Genomic DNA, 20,580 nt, shown 5'->3' on the forward strand with positions numbered 1-20,580 from the left:
AGTAATCACACAAAGAGCTCGTGAAATATTCTCATTGTATTTAACAGTTAAAACAAGCCTCTGACGAAATTGTGTGTGTGTGTGTTTACAATGAGACTTCCCTGCTCTTAATGAGTCTCTCCAGTAAGTTAAGCAAGTTACACCTACATTGCTCACTCTTCATTTTTTCTGAACCATTTTTGCTGTTTCTGACACTGATGCTTACAGGGCAAAGTGAGGACTAACAAAGCAGCCTCAGACAACTTTTGTTGTAATGTATGATGCAAGTTATTAATTATTTTACATAAAGTCACAGACATTACGTGCACACATTCTTTTCCCAAATTATAGACATAGGGTAGTATTTTTCAAATTGCAAAAGCATCAACTCTCTAATGGAAAAAATAGAGCAAGAAGTAAATGGGATAACACACCACATAATACACCTATGTTTTTCTGCAATTTAAAAACACTTTCCAAACTTGCTGTACTCTTAATTCAGCTTTATTTTGCATTGCCTTGTCCCTTCATGAGAGCAACCATTCCCTGTTTCGTTCTAAACTTATGTCTGGAGAACTGGAATATTCTTCATGCCTCTACTTGGAACAACAGAGCTTTCATGAAAAGCCAAGTTAATTTCTGTTTATCCTGGTTAAATGCCAAGAACTACAGCATACTTAGGTATGCTTTACTAACTGCCAGAGTGTGCTTGTCTTACCCAAGACTATGCACTAACTTGTTTTAGTTCTCATTCACTTTCTAAGGAAGAAATGAGCGATACATTAATCAACATGTTAATTGAATAAGAAAGACTCTCACCTCCACGATTTCAGTGCTTGAATACCGCGTCAAAATGTGCTCTGCTGGATGCACCACTGAGACTTGGATAAACGTATTTAGCTTCCGATCACGGGTAGCAGTCACTAGATCCTTGCATGCTGGAGACAGTACAAAATAAAAATAAAATACTCAAAAGCAAACTCTGGGAAAATGCTGGCACAGGCACAGGACAAAGCAGACCATGCTCCGGCTCTAGATTAAATCTCCGGAGACAAGTCGATTTAACAGAGGAAGTCCCTTGGAAGTAACCTACAGAAATAGGAAGTCACATGCTGCAGAACTGAGCTGAGATCTCATTTCCACTAAAAATACTTGCAGCTTCTGCAAAGCTCCCTGTCAGAGGCTCATCAGCTCCAGTCCACGAGCATGCGTGCGCATACACGCACACTTACACACGCTGCAATAGTAGTTAATTTTACATAAGCACTCATTTAATTTGCCCACAAAATCTCTCTTAGCAGCCTTATTGGATTCTTTCTTGTCTGACAATTTTCCCAGTTACGTGACCATTTCAAACACATTCTAAACCAGCTAATTGCTATCAGTAGTTAGGTTGGCTTATAGAGTTTGTTACTACTTGTGAACTTAGCAGAACTAGTTTTCAGGTATATATCTACATAACTAAAAGCAGACAGCAACATAACCAATTCTTTCATCAGTGACTGGTATATAAATGGGAATTGCATTCTGCATATATAGCATCATTATTAAAACTCATTCTACCTAATAGAGAAATTCAGTTCTGGTTTTAGTTCACTTTTATCCTGGGCTTAGAGCCATGCAGGTGACTGAGATCATCCTTTAGACCAACACACCTTGTGCCTTCAAACTGAAAGGGTGAAAGAACTGATGAAAAAAGGAGGAGAAAATAAATAAATAAATGCACCATTATCTGCTCCACAGAAGGGATGCAGATTAATGGGGCATGCATTGGCTCAAAAGTGAAAACCATCCACCTTTTATTCTTCCCTAAGGAATATACAGCAGTGAACACTGCGGTGAGATCTACCCACAGCTTTCTGCAGGGTAACAAACTACCCTGGGATCTCAGAAGCTTGAGGCAAGCAAAGAAAAGCCTTCTGTTTCAGAGAGGGTAATTGTCAAGAAAGAGCTGAGGGTATTTTCTATGAGCCACTGCCTACCAGGGGCTTCCTCAAGTGCAGCTGACCTTTAACTTTTCAAAAGGTGAGTCAGATTATCCTCACAGCAAGCAAACTTGCTCTGATGAGAAGCCAAGGTTAGAAAAGCTCTGATATGTACGAAAGACCAACTCAGCTTGTTTTGTACCTTTTTTTTTTCCTTTGGGCTTGAACCTGCTGCTGGAGTAAATAAAAGGAAAACTGGCTGAAGCTTTTTTTACCACTCTTTTATTACAGTTAAAAGAGACAGGGAGACAATTAAATCTAACCTTCAGAGATTAAAATTTTTGCTTTATTCCAAATTACTAATACATAGTCTCAAACTGACCCTATTAGAATTTGGTAGAAAAAGTGGGATAAGCATAAAAGTTTCTGCATGATGCAGTCTTTACGAAACAGCTGATGTAACAGCACCAGGCTCAAATAGCAAGTTGCCAGCAAGTCTTTGCTGATAAGACTCACCATATTATTAAAATGACTGAATATTAGCACTACTTGACATCACCTGAAAAATTACATAAGTAGACTTACTGAAATGCAGTTGCCAAAGCAGACACCTTTTGACATTATTTGACATTACTTGACTTTGTCCTCTCTAGAGCTGATCAAAGAAGTAGTAGCGGATCACTGAGATTTCCAAATACAGCCATTTCTCCCCACAAAACCTGATCTCATGCCACCATACAACTCTTAAATATTGCACTCTATAATCATTTTTTTAGAATGTAGCACAGTTTCAGAGGAATGGCAAGAGAGGTCATGTTCACTATCAGAAGCTGGAACAGAGAGACAGTCACATTTTTCACACCCAACACAAAGGAAGGCTGGCCAGCTCACAATTCAATGAAACACAACAAAAGAGAGAAAAACAAAGAGACACAGACACTTAGAAAAAATAAAATTAGATCCCTAAAAAACGCTACCAGTGACTCTGGCAAGAGCCCTCCAGCTGAACTCTTGCAAAAAGTACTAGTGCATGATGAATGGAGGTAAAACCCACACAAATAATAGTTTGATCTACTTGTGGATTGTCTTAAATACGTTATCTAGATGTGACTAAATCTTTTAGCTGCCAAGAGCACAGGTTTTTATCTTATTGAGAAACCTTTAACAACAGGAATAAGATTTGCACTAAGTGGTCACCACCTTGGTGTTATCTGAGCATAGGAGACAATTTATTTCTGTGACAGTACTGCAATCCAGTCATTAGATCATTTTTCTTGTCTAAAGGTGGTTTAGCAGCATGATCTTGAATTTCATTGGATAGAGCCGACAGGAAAATAACTCATCTGCATATCTCCAGTAGGGAGGATCAGCATAAAGCATCAGAACTCTTTGGGAGACACTGGTGCAGAAGGATAAATGAAATTAAATGAAACCTGCATCTACTTTGATGACAGTGTTATTTATCTCTATTGTGACACTGGGCTACTGCTGTTCACAACTTGCCTTTCAGTCAGAGAGGATATTCAATAAAGTTGCCCTGGTAAAGAACACAGAAGCTGTCTGTTTAAGCCACAGTGCATCACTTCCCTTCAAAACAGCCCAAATGAAAAGTTTAACAAAACAAAAGGATTACTTTTAAGCTGACGCCAAAGAATAAAACTTGTTATATCCTGTTCACAACCTGGCAAGCTTTATAGCCCCATGCTGCATTATTGCCCTTTGAACTATTTTACTATCAGTATCTCTGAAAATCTTAGGTCTTCAAAGAAACAGAGCGGACAAAGTGAAACATTACACAGTTAGGAAAGCAGACCAGCTACATGTTATATATTTAAACGTGTGTTAGGTATTATTGGCATACTACTTAAACAGAAACTGATGAAAACACAAGCATGACAGGTGTTCTGAGGCTGTTTCCTTAACTGCAAATGTAACACCATGAGAGCAGGTAACAACAGGTAACAACATCAATGCACTTTCCACCATAACCTACGCCCCAGCAGACCACAGGTCATGTTACTTCTCAATACTTCACCGTGTCTGAATTAATTCTGGAAAAATTCATCAACAAAACTCAGTGAAATGAAGTGCCAGCTTGTACTTACATGCCAAAAGTATGTGAATCTACTCATTGTGACTGTTGACTCAGTGTGTAAAAGCCTGAGTCATCCATTCCCCTGGTGATCCCACCACTGCTGAGCCTATCAGCATACAATGAATGTTTAAGGAAGAACTGCATTAGGAGTAAGTTATACTTTAATATCAACAAAGAAAAAAGTTAAGATAGCAGGAAAAAACAAATCCTTAACTGATATTTCACTGTTCTCTGTGCTGCACTGACATGATGGCTGTGCTCTTTGTCCTTTTGTGTGTGTGCCCATGTAAAGAAGTGAAAGACTGGTTACTGTTTCCTCGTGGGATCTTGGGGGACTTTTTGAAAATGTTACTTCTAGAGGAAGAGAGTACAAAGAGAAAAACTAAAAAACCCAATTACTATATAACAATAAGAAGATAGGAAACAAACAAAAAAACCAGCCAAACAAACCCCAAAATAGAAATAGTCTGGAGATTCATCATCTACCTTTCCTGAAACTGTAACAGTTCTGCCCAGGCACTCAGTACTCTCTGCTCCAAGCACAAAGCCCACTAGAGCCAAAAGAAATTAATCTGGTAGAGAAATAGGGAGATGCAGCATCTCCCAAAACTGTAAAAGATCCAGTAGCTAGAACAAACCACATGGGCAGTGGGAATGAAAGACATCCCCAGCTCAGAGTTCACAGAGTTGTTTGGGAAATGAGCCAAGGAGGAGACCAAAAATTGGGAAATAGCACTGAAACAGAATTGCTGTTTTTTCTAGTGAGAAAAAATACAGTATATTGTCTTCTCATACTCTGGATTCACACAATGCATGTATTAGCCTACATGACAGTTTCCAAGGCAGCTCTTTCTTTAACCAGTAACAGAAACACCATTTCCCACAGCTTCATTCCTTCCCATATTCCAAACCAAAACATATTCCAAGAGGCTGGCTAGGAACAAGAATTAACAACACAGCCCTGTTATCTCCAGGGCATGCTATTTGGTACGCTATCAAAACAACAGAAAATTAGTAGTATCTGCAGACCAGGGGCATGGGAAAAGCCTGTGTCTCACATGCACATATATAGGTGAACATAATGTTCAAACTTTTATTCATTTCATTGACAATGCAGCAGCATTATTATCCCAAAGCAACTTAGTTTATAAATAATAATGTAGTCTGTCATGATAAACAAATTAAGTAAGGTGTAGCTACTCCTCAGTGGGCAAAAGGACATGTTAAATGAGGGAGCACCACACTCAGACCTGTGCTACCAGCAGAGCACTGAACAGGACACAGTTTGCTTTCCTCCACCCTGGGGGGAGTTGGGAAGGGTAGGGAGGTGTAAGAGAAGAAAGTGCACACCACCACTGCTTCTGCCTTTGCTGAAAAGGAATACCTTCATTCAGCAATATGCAAAATCTTACGAATAATCCAATTTTGGAACATACAGGAAAGCTTTGGCCGTACTTTTGAATTAAGAGTGCAAATGCAACTGTGAGAGGGCTGAGAACTGAACAGCAGTGTGTTCTCTGTGTGGCAAAACATGTCTGAAAGCAACCGAGATGAACATTTGAGGATGGGCATTAGCACAGAATGGTGTTAATAAGCACACCTGCTATTGCTCCATTATCACGGTGTCCTGCAGTGGTAGGGAGGAGAAGAGAAATCCAACAGGCAGGAATTGTGCAGAAAGATTCCTTTCTTTAATTTTTTTACAACTCTTTTATAGATTTTTTTCTTCATAGTCTAATTGGTCAAAGGATTAGCCACGCCATGGGGTGATTGGCTAAAATCCTAAAACATCCATTATCAAAATATTTTCCTACTGTACTATAAACAAAGCTTTGCAAGGCCGCAGGTGTTCATAGTTTATAGAACTCTACAAATATCTTCTGTGAGAGAGAAAAATATCTCACGGGACTGGAAAGAAGCAAGAGAAATTCTTGCTAGCAGCATATTTGTATCCACACTCCATAATAAATCTCATTAATTGGTTTATTATAAATACTTTTGGGGTGTCCCATTCCCATGCCAGCAGGAATGCTTCAGTTTGCTGATGGGGACAGAAAGGGACAGAAAGAACAGAGAAGTTTCTCCCACAATTTGCAATGTGGACTCCCAGAACAATTCACCATGCAACACTAAATGTCAAAGGGTGAGGCCACAAAAATTGTAATGTCCATGTTATCACAAAATGAGGGCATAGCTACATAGCCATGCAAGAGCTATGCATTAGAAGGGACACTCTTTAATTGTAGTGACCAAAATAGATGCTCAGATTCAGGTGAACTCTACAATGAAAAGAAATATTATGGAACAGAAGAATACATTTGGAGCACATATACAAATAAGTAAAGATCCACTGATTTTTACCTAAGAAGTTATTCAAGATCACTGTTCCTGTCTCTGGGGATGAGATGCTTCTATAAAAATAATGTATCTGTTCCCTGGAACATACAGCTGGTTGCTAAAGTAACCTAGTTATATTTTCAAGGAAATGCACATACATAAAACAATTAGTATCCTTCAGGGACGTCTGCAATAAATAGCAGGAAGAAAATTTCTACCAACAATCCAAGGAGAAAGATGACAGGGAAGTCTTACCAAATGAAGCATGAAAAAAGCTATCTTCTATGGCATTTCTGCAAGTACAGGTTTTGGGGGAATAAACCCCCACAAACACCAAACAATACTAGCAGTACTAACTCTAAATAATATATCAGTATGCTGCCCAGAAAAACATCAATCATTACCCACTTAATTTGCAGCTAAAAGAACTTGATTATTTATGAATCATTGAAATAAGATACACATAAATGATGCTGGGGGGAAATGCTGTATGCTGATGGAGGGTAGGGATAAGTGATCGTGGCCACAAGTTGAGATGCCAGCTGCACTCATCATCTGATTTGCAGATGAAGTGATAAATCTGGTTAGAATTACCACCATGAAAATCAGAAGTGATCTCTTTCAGAGTAAGCCTGTGTGAGTGTGGGGGGTGTAGCTGCAAAGGAGCTTTGATCCCAGCTCAGGCGATGGAGTGTGAATGCCAGAGTGGCTCCTGGATGGTCAGCAGGAAGGTCAGGGCAATGCAAAGGCTTAGCCTGCAACATTTCATTGCCATTGCCAGTATTTTCTGAGCAGGGGTTTCAATTCTTCTGACGTGCTAGAACAGGCCTATTTCCTCTTACAGCTCTGCTATTTAGCCTGGACAGCCCCAGATACTTAGGGGTTTAAGTATGATAGATGCAAGAGGCTCAGGAAACAGGCTGACTGGATCAACACACAGCTCATAGGCATCAAATCTGCGCTGCAGGAGTGAATGCACGGTTACACGTGTTAAGTACCCATCCAGTCTATTTGCATTTGTTGTGCATTGATCTGCCACTACCATCAGACAATCTGTTCCAGCACATTCACACTCCTGCTCCAGCTTTATTTACAGTTGGGGAGAACTGAATTCCATAATCTCTGTGCTGTAGACTTCAGCTACACAGCAGCAACAAGAAGAAAACTTCCAGCTTGGCTTAGAAAAACTGGTTCCTTAAGTAATGAAACAAACTGCTTTTAATCAAGATTTTAAAACTCTTTTAATTTTTGGAAATGTGCCTGAAAATATGTATCTGTTATCTCTTTCAAGTAATTACAAAAATAGAATTTTTCCCAAAAATACTGCATTTCCTTACTGAGCACACTGTGACTCTAAGCACAGAAAACTCTCCGGAGATGCTGCAGTATTCTTGTGACAGAAAAGCAGATCTCTTGCTGCTTGCCTTAGATTCTCAGCTATCCTCTTTATCTTCTGTTCAAAACTATTCTACTCATGGCACCACCACTTAATGATATTTAGACTCTGACCTTCAGTTTTCAAGTGAGAGAGATGAAGAAAGAAGGGGGGGGGGGGGAGGGAAAGGGCTTGAAGCCTTACAAAAACTTGCTACACGTTATTACATTCCAAAATATTATCATGTCAAAATCAATTTTGATACTGCTGTTCCAAGGCTGCAATTTATTTTGGTGTTGTTGGTATTTCAGAATACCACAAAAGGGCTTAAATCTCATGGAAACAGAGCTAAATGCCATTTCCTCCTTCACCTTTTCCTAGTACTGTCATATCAAGTATCTAATGAAGAAGTAATCTTGCTGTAATTTCTTCCACAAATTTATCACTACCCAAAAAATAGAGCAGTTACAAGTTTAAGTACCAGATGAAGAATCAGAAGAGCTGCAAATGGTAAGCAGACTTCCATTTTTTTTTTAACTATGACCTTCTTTATACCATAAGCTCACAGAAAACAACTAGAACCTATTACAATTTCTTTCAGATTTTATAAATAAAATATATTCTGCTGATTCCTAATATTTTCCATCTCTTTGGAAATAAAATACATGTAAAAAATACACCAGCAATACCACAAGAAGATAAAAAGAAACAAAAGTGCCAAGTCTAAAAGTTTTCAGTCTGCCACATCTATTTTTATTCCAACAGCACGCATTGCTTCCTTTGACATGAGCATTTATTTACTGCTGTACCAGTTGTCAAGTGCAGCATTACATGGGTTTGATCCTCAGTGTGCAGTATTACTTTACAACACTGTAGAGACTGGATTTTTCTCTTATGTAAAGAAAATTCAGCTGTTGCTTAGCCTGGCTCCAAATCCATGCCACCATACACATCTTCACAAGATACTTTCAGGCTCAGCGAGGAAAAAAGCTCCCCTTTCAAAACAAAAGCACACAAGCAACACAGGCCAGCAACTACAGCAGACAAGAAGGTTCAGCAAGAGCTCTAAACAACCTGAAATCTTTTAGGATACTTCTTTGCTGCATAACACCTGCTCTGGCTTCTGGGTAGAAGTCCAGCTACAGGACCCCAGCCCTCAGGAAGGAGTGATCCACCTGGAGCTGGGACAAGATGCCACCCAAACCAGCTGACGTTAACATTGACTTGAGTACACCTAAGAAAGGCTGCAGCTTTAGAGGCTGAGTTAAGGATTTTTTGTAAAGTTCTCTGGAGCCAGCTTTGTAATTAATTGTAAGCTAATTGATGTGTGGGCATAGCTCTGATGCCCATGAGATTCTGCTGGTGAATAAAACTATTAATTCCTTCTTTAAGTAAAAATGTTACGCAGTAAAGGTAATCCAATCAAGATGCCAGGACAAGAGATGCAGTAGGGACCTGTATTAACAACAGTAAGTCACGAAAGAAAAGACAGGCAATAATAAAAGCAAAGCTATAGGTCTACTGTGTTACTAAACAGCCTTAAGATTCATCTGTGTGAGAAGAACTGTGTTCCTTCCTTTCATTGTGCCGAGAAAGGGGACAAGAGAGTGATGTAGTTTTAACTTCACAAATATTCCAAAAAAAAACCCAAAAAAAACCCACCAAAACCAAAACAAAATAATTTAAAAACCCCACCAAAACCACCTCCTCAACATACTTTAAGGGAAGACAGCAGGAGCGTTTGAGCCCTGTAGTACTCTACATGTGTAGTGCTGAAAAGAGGTAAAATATGGCCTTTAAAAAAAAAGTAGGCAGTGTATGATTTACCTGTATGTTTGTAATTTTTTTTCTTTTTGTAACCCCCCACTCTGCTGGGATCCTAAATGACAGGCTGGTTCACAACTGGTTCTCATTGCATAGGGTCTGATGTTGAAAACGACTAGTGAGACAGGCTAAAAAGATGGTCCTTACAGAAAACACAATTCAAAGCACTGACTAATCCCTCCAATATGCCAGAGGTGACCTTTTAGCAAAACAAAACCTACACTCTGACATGTTTCAAAGGAAAGCAGACTAAAATGTACTTCAAAGACCAGGCAAAGAAGAGCAAGACACACTTTTAATCAAAGTAGAAAATAGATTTCTGCAATCCAGAACAATCACTTTTAGCCCAGTAATGATTAAATTTCCTGGTAGGAAAATGCTTGATAAATTTTAAATAATCTGCATTCAAGCTGCAGTTGAAAGGAAAAGATGTTCTAACATAAGTAAGCTTTGTTTGAAAAGGTGGCAGTTCTGGATTAATACCTAAATTAGAGGTCCAAATAAGAGACAATGCTTAACTCCTGAGCAGTGGTAGGGAGGAGAAGAGAAATCCAACAGGCAGGAATTGTGCAGCAAGATTCCTTTATTTAATTTTTTTACAACTCTTTTATAGACTTTTTTCTTCATAGTCTAATTGGTCAAAGGATCAGCCACTCCATGGGGTGATTGGCTAAAATCCTAAAACATCCATTGTCAAAATATTTTCCTACTGTACTATAAACAAAGCTTTGCAAGGCCGCAGGTGTTCATAGTTTATAGAACTCTACAAATATCTTCTGTGAGAGAGAAAAATATCTCACGGGACTGGAAAGAAGCAAGAGAAATTCTTGCTAGCAGTATATAGTATCCACACCTGAGAGGATTTCGAAGCAGTCATTCTGACCAATAAATTATGATCGCTTTAACAGCATGGGACCTGCACGAGATAACAAAGTAAAACTTCTTCACAAGGAATTTTAAAAAAACATATATTTGTATTTTTTCACATAAATTACAGAGTCCAGAAATAATAAAAGCACACAGGTCAAGGGTCATGTCAGAGGACGAGCTTCAAGGAATCCATCTCCCATGAGGATCCTGCATTTGTTTACTTGAGCATTCTGAAGGAATAACCTTTACTCCTAAAGTTCTCCAAAAAATGTATCTCAGCCATGAGAAACCTGGTGGTACAGACAAACAGCCTTCTAAAAAGTACAGGGTGAAATACACCATAGAGACTGTAGCTGTTGTGATCACCTAGATGTTGTTTTAACGTAACAATTTTAAAGCAGCACATACATTTCTGTTTGCAGTTTCTTCAATATCAACACCAAGCTCCAAGATACTCCAAGATACCTGCTCATAATTATTACTCTAAACTTTCAACTCTGCAGTTTGTATTTTGAGGAAGATTTAAAAGGGGAGACATTAATAATTTCTACAAAGGAGTAAGGCCCAAGCCAGAAAATTTGATCCTTATACTATAAATATATACTCTCATTTCTAGCAGAAGGTTCTTCAAGGGTGAAAAATGGCTATTTACACACAACAATAATATGTTTGAAACTGCCTTGATTTTGGTGTGCTGACACATGTAAAGACGTAGCTGACTTCTTCACAGAGATATAATTTTAAATTATTTCCACTCCTTTGTATAAGGAAATATTAGTTAAGGATTAAAAGGAAACAAAAAAAAAAAAAAAAAAAAAAAAAAAAAAAAGGAAAAAAGAAAAAAAAGTCCTTTCTATGTCTCTGTAGAGAGACTCCCTGGCAGATTTGAGATTTAAATCCAGAATTACCTACGTATTGCAGCTCTTCATCTCAAAGTTGAAAACAGTGCTAGCCCACTTCAGTTTTTAAAGCAGTTCATTTACAATCCTACAGCCAACAATCCTCAGCTTCTCAGGTGTGAAGAATTCTCATCTTCAAGGAACACTAAGACCAAATTCTTCTTAACCCATCGTAATGAAATTCTACACTCTTTCAATCTCTCAGAAATCAGTCTTAAAAGAAACAGGATTCCAGATTGAAGCTTTAGCTTGTTTTGAACATTGGCACAAGATTGAAGTAAATTTTAAAAATGCTTCTTTATTACATATCAGTTTTATATTCCACATAACAGGCAAAAACCATTCTAAAAAAACAGTAGATCATAATAATTAAAGTGTCCATAATTGGACTGGAAAATTTATTTAGCCACAGAGTGTTGGGGTAAAACAATGAAGAAAAGCATTCTTAAGCTTTTTGTTTGTTTTCAGTAAAGCACCTCAGGTCAGTCTGCTAGTCATGCTGCATTTAGTGTTGTGTGGGATTTTGTGCTGCTACATTTAGGAGAATTCCAATTTTCTCAGGCCCTGCAGGAAAACCTCATTTTTGCGTCAAATCTCACCACAGGACATGCATTTCAGAGTTTCCAAAAATAAGTACATCTATAACTAATGTGTTCAAAAGTGGAGGATGACTTTAGTCTTCTATTAATTAGATGTTTTTCTATTTATGTAACTGCTGTTTCCACATATAAGGATTAAAAACAAGTCCATTGGGAAATGTTTTATGACATGAAAGTATTACTGCAATTATTTCTACAGTCATATTCAGAGATGTATTTAACAAGTGCCATTGAAACACAAATGTTCAGCTAACGCAGCAAAGTACCATTAGAGTCAAAAAAGTCAAGAGCTATCAGGTTTTGAGTTATTAAAAATGTTTTCAGTTAATATATTACCGGCCTAACAACACACAGTTGCTTCATTTTTTGTTTAGGCATTAACATTCTGCATAAGAAGCACCAACTCTTTGACTACTGTAACCTGTAAATAATTTGCTTGCTTTTTGTCTTCCAAATAATCTCTACCCTTTTGGAATTATGAGGTGAGAGAAAGATACACAAGGAAAGAGATGGGCGGAATTCTCCAGGCAATTTTTCATGAAGTGTTCTAGAGTCTGAGCTAAAGCTTAGAAATGACCAAGTGCAAAAAGTGACAGTAAAAAAGTTGAACATAAACTCACAACCAGCCAGAGATATTCACGAGTGAGTTTTAAACCAAATACTCTGTGCCTCCGCACACCTGCAACCTGGCTTTGGAGGTATTTGAAGTCCCCAGGCATTTAAGCTTTGAACTGTAAAAGGTCCCTACACACCTGCAGGTTGGCTCCTGGGCACATCCCGACTGTCTCAGCCCTGATGACACGGAGCAGCTCCAAGCCCACCTCTGGCCCTGTCAGGATTTGAAAACCACACACCTCTCCTGACAGGCTTGGGCTGGCAGGCAGTGGCAGGGCACAGCTGCTCGTCCGCATTCTGCAGAAACATCACTGCTGATTTCCTTCACAACACACCCGGCAGGGCGGCTGAAGGAGAAATGGTGCCAGTGCCTCTCTTGATTCAATCGAGCACTGGACCAGAAAGAGGTCACACACGGGGCAGATCCACAGGTTTAACATTCTGCCCACCTCTAATGTAACAGCTGCAAACCACAAAAAGCTGCAAACAACACAAGAGAGAGGAAGACTTGAGAGTTCTGCTTGTATCCACTCAAAGCTGTCCCACCTTGACTGTAAAGTAAGGAATATTTTCCTGGCAGCAGGCATAGAGGGAACAAAAGATAAGTGTAATTTGGTATTTTACATATATTATTTTACATTCCAGTACCACTGAACTCAGGTCGCTGTCCATCATCACTCCAGAACTGAGGTCCACCCCACTGGAAAAAGGGCACTAATCACTTAACAGTCATCCTCAGCTTATTTTGTCTTTGACACAAATTCTTTTCTTCGCAGAGAAAGGGCTAAGAGTCTCAACTCAGGGTAAAAGTCTATTTCAGTTTTATTCCTGGCCAACACCACTGCTGCAAATACATGTTTACTAAACATGTTTTACTTCAAGCTTTCATTTTGCAAACATTCCCACTAATAAATCTTCCTTGAGAGAATATACAGAAAAAAATTCCAACATGTATACAGAAATTCATAAAAATGAGCACCAATAACATCCAAGCCAAGAGCATTCACAAAACCAATTTAACAGTATCTCACCCTGCCCTGTCCTGACTCTCTTTGCCCAAAAAGCAAGGCAATTCAGGCTGATCTGAAATCCTTTATGGTGTCTTCAGTGTGCCCTACATAAGGGCTTAATAACAATGCAAGGGTGGAATTTCCCTAGAACTGCCTGAGTTCACACAGATGGCAATAATTCTAAATAGTCCGATTTCAACATAACTATAAGTGATTATTCAGAGATCCTGAAGAATTTCTAGATCACAAGTAAGGTATCAACCACAGTAAGGATCAACAGATACCTTACTGTCCATATACAGTACAGAACATTAGAGGAGTCCATGTCAAACCAATCTCTACCAGCTCTAAGCAGCCTCAAAACTCTTACTGTAAAGTTACTTGACAAATCCCTGGCACAGAGATCTTAGAATCAGCCCTAAGCTTAACAACTCCAACCCCCTTGCCCAAGCAGGGTCAGCCACAGCAGGCTGCATCCACTTGGGTGTTCACCATATCCAAGGACAGAGGCTTCACAACCTCCTGAGGTCATCTGTGCCAGTGCTTGATCACCCTCACGGTAAAAAAAGCATCCCAACTATCCCTGTCCAGTAATTCCAAAATAAAATTTATTTCTCGTTTCTTCCTAGAAAAAATCCCAGGACTGTAAGTGACATTAGGCAGCAGCAGACAAAAGTAAGATGTCAGCCACTGAAGCACACAACCAGGAATACTAAAAATGGTTCTTCAGCAAACTTAGTGGTACACACAATTTATTTTTTAAGTAGATATGAAGTTTAAAATTTTAATGCTACCACACTTCGCAGTTTGATGGAAAAAAAAAGCACTGCTTCTAGAAACAGTGTAGTTTTAAAGGATTTATGAAGCTGTGGAGAAGACCAACATCTATTGCTGAAAACATCGTGCAGACACTGTATGCCTTCTGAGCTTCCCTGACAACAGCATAGTTAAGGAGCTTAAAAAAAAAATCTATTGCATTCCAAATAGTTAAAATGTCAGCTTTCTGGGAGGTAGGGAAAGGTTGGAAGAAGGCAGCAGGGCCAGGACTGGCATCCAAATCTCTGTTGTAGGTAAGGAAGTCTTATAGAGCTTTCTATAGCAACAAAGGGATAACTCACTCTTATTTGGATTGTTGCTCTCTGCGTACAAATGTCTGCAATAGAAAACATTCTCGGTAAAGACCTAAATAGTCCTCTTCATTCAGACAAGTTTGCTGGACCCACAGAGAAATCAGTCATAGATTTATTATGTACCAGGTAAGGACAAAGCCATCCAGCCACTTAGGGGCTGTCCCTGTGGATGCGTGATCCAACAGGACAGTGCGCTCAGGGCCAGTCTCACTGGGAAGATGCTGCCCAGAAAATCTCCTTCCTTGGCAGAAAATTGCCAGGTAGGCCAAGGTTCTCCCCTTTCCAGCTCAGCCACTGAACTGACACACCCTCTCCCACTCTCTCTCTCCTGCCACTCCGACATCCTAAAGCCTGAAGGTGTAAAGTGCTACACATCTGTGCACACACAAACAGCCCCAAAAGTCAAATCTCCTACTCTGAGATCTACTACACCTATGTGGGAGCCATCCAAGGGAATCTGAAGAGCCTTATTTGAGAAAACCATGTTCAAATATTAAACTGGAAAGAGCACACAGATTGGGAAGAAAAATAGGAGAAAGTATGCACAGTAGGAGGTATGTTTTGGGGGAAAAGCAGGAAGAGAAAAATAATGATGAAAAAAGAGCAGCAGCGTGTGCCAAAAATAACTTCTCTCTAATGCAATGATCTCTAATCCTACTTTCCTATGAACTAGTTTAAAAATACCCTGGAAACACAAGTTTCCCGTTTCATCAGAATAATTGAAAAAATAATGTCACATTCACCAGAACGCCCAATACTTCAAAAGCCAAACACTATGCTTGTGGAAATACTAAAGGACAAATTAAGGTATCCACTGAGTTATTTGTTGGTGGTTTTTTAATACCTAAGTGAGAAAAAGTTTATAAGATAGCTCAATTTTGAGAGAATTGCATTAAATCTTTACCTACATCTATAAATTCTCAAGTAATTCTGGAGCCCTTTCCCTACATAGCTTTCAATTACATAGCTTACAAATTATCATTATATTACTGGTGGGTGTTTTACCTCAGAAACTAGAAATAGTTCAGGTAAAGCAGCATGGAATGAGGTAGATGAATACTAAGACTGAGCTCTTGTAATTAATCTGTTTCTCACTGGGATACTGAGCTGGCACCCATCTTCACAGAAAATATCAGTTTTCAGCATAGATACAACCTTACCCCTTTGAAATTTTGGATAAAGGGAATTTTGCAAACATGAGGCATCAACTGCAAAGTCTATGAGAAAAAAATGCCATAGACACAAGAGCAGCATTTTCAGTATCAAGAAAAAACCTGATTTTTCTAAGAAGCCTACCAATTTTATTTATTTAAGATTTGAAAAAGAAAGGTCCTTCTTAGTCTTATCCTCCTTTTTTTTTTCCCCTAGACTTATAAATGCAGCAGTTTTCTAACTGACAAGATTTCAGAATTTGTACATTTCTGACAGAATTTAATCCTATTATCTGCTGCATCATTTGAGAGCTAAGATGATAAACCCCTGTCTCTCAGAATGGTTAAATTCCAAAAAACCCTTTCAACTGTTAAATAGCTTTTCAAATTCAGGTATCTACAAACTCGTCTCTAAAGAGATTAGCCACAGCTATTCAAAATTTATCTGTAGATAAGTGTTTATAGCAAAACATGTGAAAGTCGTTATGAGAATCTTTATGCGATTAGATTTAAAAGTTTCCCTTAGTCACTGCCCTGATTTATACATATTTATATTTACAAGGTTGTCATCCACTTTCTCCTGGTAGTTCAAATACAATTTTTTTCTTAAAAGCAGAAGCTTCTGGAAACAGGAAATACATCAATTTCATGGAGCAGAAGGGAAGAAAACTGCCTGAAACTCAGCTTGCACCTGGGTTTAATGCTGATACCCAAAACATCCTCACGCTCCTTACTGCTTGCATCAGCACATCATCAGATTCCTGTAAGTCCATCATACTGGAATATACTCAGTCAGTAATGATTTGCTCCCTCATGCTGGTTCATCCTCTACTCTGACCCACTTCAGATCAGATAAACACCCCTGCATTTAATGTGCCCACTGTGGGGACTAACTGCTAATAGCACCCTGTAATGTAGAATTTTAATCTACAACACCTACACAGAAATTGAATTTACACAAGTCAAAGATGGTTACTGAAAATCATTAGTATCAATGGATGCTGACAAGTTGGAAATATTTCTGTGACTACTTCCATCAGGAATTGCTTCTTACTGACACAGAACCAAAGTAGGTAACACACAAAAATGAGTAATACTACGCTAGATATAATGGGTTTTCAGCAACAAAACAGATTTTCACATATATGAACTACATAGAATAGATACCTATATGTCTCTATATAGATAATTCCACAAAGAACTCTATATAACTGTAAAGTACATAGTATTCTAAACAGAGTTTTCAGATTCTCTTAATGTGCAAAAAGCAGGGAGAACACTAACAGAACATCTTCCCAAGTTCCATTATTGGGGTTTTTTGAGTCCTTGCATATTCAGTGCTACAATTAGTACAGATTAATATTTAAGGACCATGACAGCATCCTGTTTCTCTATCTGCAATGCAAATGAAGACAATCTCTGCCCTAAAGGGATTGAAGGATAGACTTCTAGAATTACAGTACCTACAGGTACAGATTTAAAAATCCAGCTTAATTCTCTAGGACTCAAACCTACCATAGTTGGAAAAAAACCCAAACAAGTATATGAGGTTTTGAGAAGGATTCTGGTTTTAAGCTCTTTGGGGTATGTGTCCATGCAACACACACCCTCCACCCCACACACCCCATTTTCTGGATTTGTTTTTTCCAACATTTTTTCATACATAATGCATTCTTAAGAGAGGGTTTAATATAGTGAACACTATAGGTTAGCATATCAGGATGGTATGATACATTATGCGTAAATTGAGGGGGAATACAATAAATGAAATTGGAAATCCCAACAGAGAATGCAGGCTGACACTGTCAAATGGAATGTGACAACCTTCCTCAAGGAAGCTGGCTATGCCCAAAACAGAAGAGTCATGCAAGACTGGAACAAGTCAAGATTTTAAAAGGAGAACACACCAATACATCCACTTCGTATTTCTAGTTATTTCAGTAGTGAGATTATGACTACTTCATCACAAAAAAGCAGCCTGAAATTACCAAGTCTTAATGGTAGCATCTAGAGAGTTTTGGCCTTTTTTTCTGACAGAGCATGCAACACGCAAAATTCAGGAGTGATGCTTTAAAGGAGGTGCACAATGATGAAGAAGCAACACTTCAGAAAGCTGCCTATATAAAAACCCCAAAAGGTTAAGTTCAGTGCGGCAAGGGCTATCACAGAATCCCAAAAGACTTCTCAAAAGTGAACAAAGTACTGTGGGAGGAGAGGTGGATAAAAACATGATGTGGGCTCTTGGCAAATCCATCTTCAAATCACTTTTCAGCAGTGTTCACACAATGTCTGCATATAATAAAGCAAGCTTGCTGTGAGTGCCACAGAAAGCAGAAGCACAGCAAGAAGAGCTGACTCTCCTCAGGGGTCACTAACTCAACATCACTCATCAATTTGCTGGATGTGCATTATCCATCATCGAACACTTCTAAGAGAGGTGACAGCATGATGTGAAAGGTGATAGGCGTTCACTACCTTAGAACATTTTTGGAACACTGTTTCACTTGTTGCTTTATCTGCACTGAAACTGCCTGCAAGTTAGCTCAAGTTCTCCTGCAGAAGTGGGGAAAGAAGAAACTCCTCCAGGAGTTACTGCAAAAACATTACAAGTCCTAAGTCAAAACATGCCAACACAGTCTCAGACTGGGCTTGAGTTGCTATCTCTTTGGGAGGATTCCTTTCAGTCAAAAAAGGACTCATCCTAGCAACACTGAGTTACTAAGAATAAACTGCATTTAAAGCATCTTATGCAGCAGTGCAAAGGTCTCAAAGCAGACAGAAGCCAAATAAGTAGTTCCCAGAGGAAAACAAGAGCATTCTTTCCAATCACATGGTAGCTTTTCTGCTTCCTGAATCTTTTCTGTTCAATTTGTCTTTTATTTACTGGTTGTTGTTGGGATGTAACAGTCTCTAATATATATCACTAAAACTAAAAAAAAAAAGCCTGAATAGCTGGTTTGGTGGAAGATGAAATTTGTATGGGACCAGAAAAAACTCAAGCAAAATTCAGCATATTGTTACAACAGCAAAGAGCAAAATGAACAAATAAAATTTAAAATTCACGAACCCAGCCTTCCTTTTTATATTTTTGCTGCTATTGTTTCTAACATGGCCAACACTAAACTTTTTTTGAGGGATAAATACCCCTCAGCAATAAGTGACACTGTGAGTTTGATTCACAGAGAAATGATCACTTTTCAGATTTACTCAAAAGTGAGATGATGACTTTTTTACTATTTTATTTGGCTAACACAACAAATATCACTTATTCACCAACTCATAACTTGAAGCAGAAGGATAACCAAGTTAGATGGGCAAATTCTGCTAGGATCAAGACTGGCTTCAAGTCTGTGGTATGGATAAAAGAAGTCTTTCTGCTTATCATTCTTCCAGGAACAGCTGCTGCTGAAAAAGCTTCAGATTACATTTCAGAATTGGAAAAATGATTTGGTCATGCTCTTTGAGCAGCATCAATGTACCATTTATGTTCAGTATGCAAAGTTAAATCTGCTTCAAGACCTTTTTCAAAGGGATGGCATCACAATATCACTTGGTGAGAAATAAGACCATGGAGAATAAAAACTTCTGCATTTACAGGTAGACTGCCTTTGTATCAACCCACTGTTTGGTAAAATGAATAAACAAATAACCTAGAAATTTTCAATTTTAATTCTTTCTAGTACTTGATGAAGTTTTCTGTGAATTGTGCACTATTTAATGAGATTTTGTAAAAAGAGAACCACAAGATTTACATTATTCTACACTTTGAAAAGTGCCTAGAGGTTACTCAACAATAGAAAAGTCCATTGAAATTCACTGCCCTAATACATTTTCAAAAAAAAGAGCACTTTTGGAAATGCCAGAGAGGTGCTGTCATTAAAATTACCACCTGAATATGCTACGATGTGTGCAGAGCCATTCCTTCCTATACAGCTATTTTGATTACTATTACCATACCACAACTACCATATCCCTTGCCCTCTCTTCACAACTCTAAGCAATTAGACAAATGCAAAAACATTAAAATTCTATTGGTTACTGAGAGAGTAACTAACAAACTTATTTCTTTTTTTTCTCCAATTTATTTCTCCATATTAACATCATGTGCATTACTGAGTACATGTTTCAGCATTTTGACCTCAAACTGTGCATTCTACCCTGATCCCTCTTTTTTCGGATTGTTGCAGTTTTCTTGTGCTGCTTTTCCAGTTCCCTATCAAATACCTTTAGAGGTGCAAGCTCTTGAAAACTTCTCAATAGCATTCATCAATATGCACAACACAATTTATCTCCCATAACCATCACCTTCAGCTGGATTCACATACTTCAAAGTAGCCGTGCTACATCAATGTGAAGTCAGGTGCCTACAACATATTTAGTTAGATCTGGGACTCAAGGTCTAGGGTATTTTAGAGAAGCAACCAAGAACAGGAGCTTCAAAATAAACATCTATAAAAGATCTAACCCTGCACACTTCAAAGTCATGGGAAAGATTTTTATCAGCTTCACTGGTTTGTTATTCAGGCCCAGTATCTGTTTTGATTCCTTTTGCTCTGCTCCTCCCCTCTACTCAGCACCCTGCCCAGGCTGTAGTATCCTACTTCCTAATGCTTCATGGAATTGCATGCAGAACACAGGCACTTGAAATGCCAAACAACAAGAGAAAGTTTGCAAAGTTAAACTTAGCAGCAGCTACAAGGTTCAGAAATCAGCCATTTTTCCCAAGAGTCTCCAGGAATATAAAACTCAAAAACCTTAGTCTAAAGGATGC

At 38.6% G+C, this 20,580-nt stretch overlaps 1 protein-coding gene across 22 annotated transcripts in view; it reads right to left on the reverse strand.

Annotated features, from left to right (window-relative positions):
* INPP4B (inositol polyphosphate-4-phosphatase type II B) overlaps positions 1-20,580 on the reverse strand; it is a 390,079-nt gene that overhangs the window by 248,980 nt on the left and 120,519 nt on the right. For all 22 annotated transcript variants that reach the window (XR_011150457.1, XM_069012729.1, XM_069012737.1 and 19 more), the window contains one exon: positions 799-917. Coding sequence is in view for 21 of the 22 variants with exons in the window: in XM_069012729.1 (XP_068868830.1) it covers positions 799-917 (119 nt within the window). In the remaining variant the exon portion in view is untranslated. The remainder of the gene's footprint in view (positions 1-798; positions 918-20,580) is intronic.

This window comes from Aphelocoma coerulescens, chromosome 4, assembly GCF_041296385.1.
Source record: "Aphelocoma coerulescens isolate FSJ_1873_10779 chromosome 4, UR_Acoe_1.0, whole genome shotgun sequence".
Classification (NCBI taxonomy): Eukaryota; Metazoa; Chordata; class Aves; order Passeriformes; family Corvidae; genus Aphelocoma; species Aphelocoma coerulescens.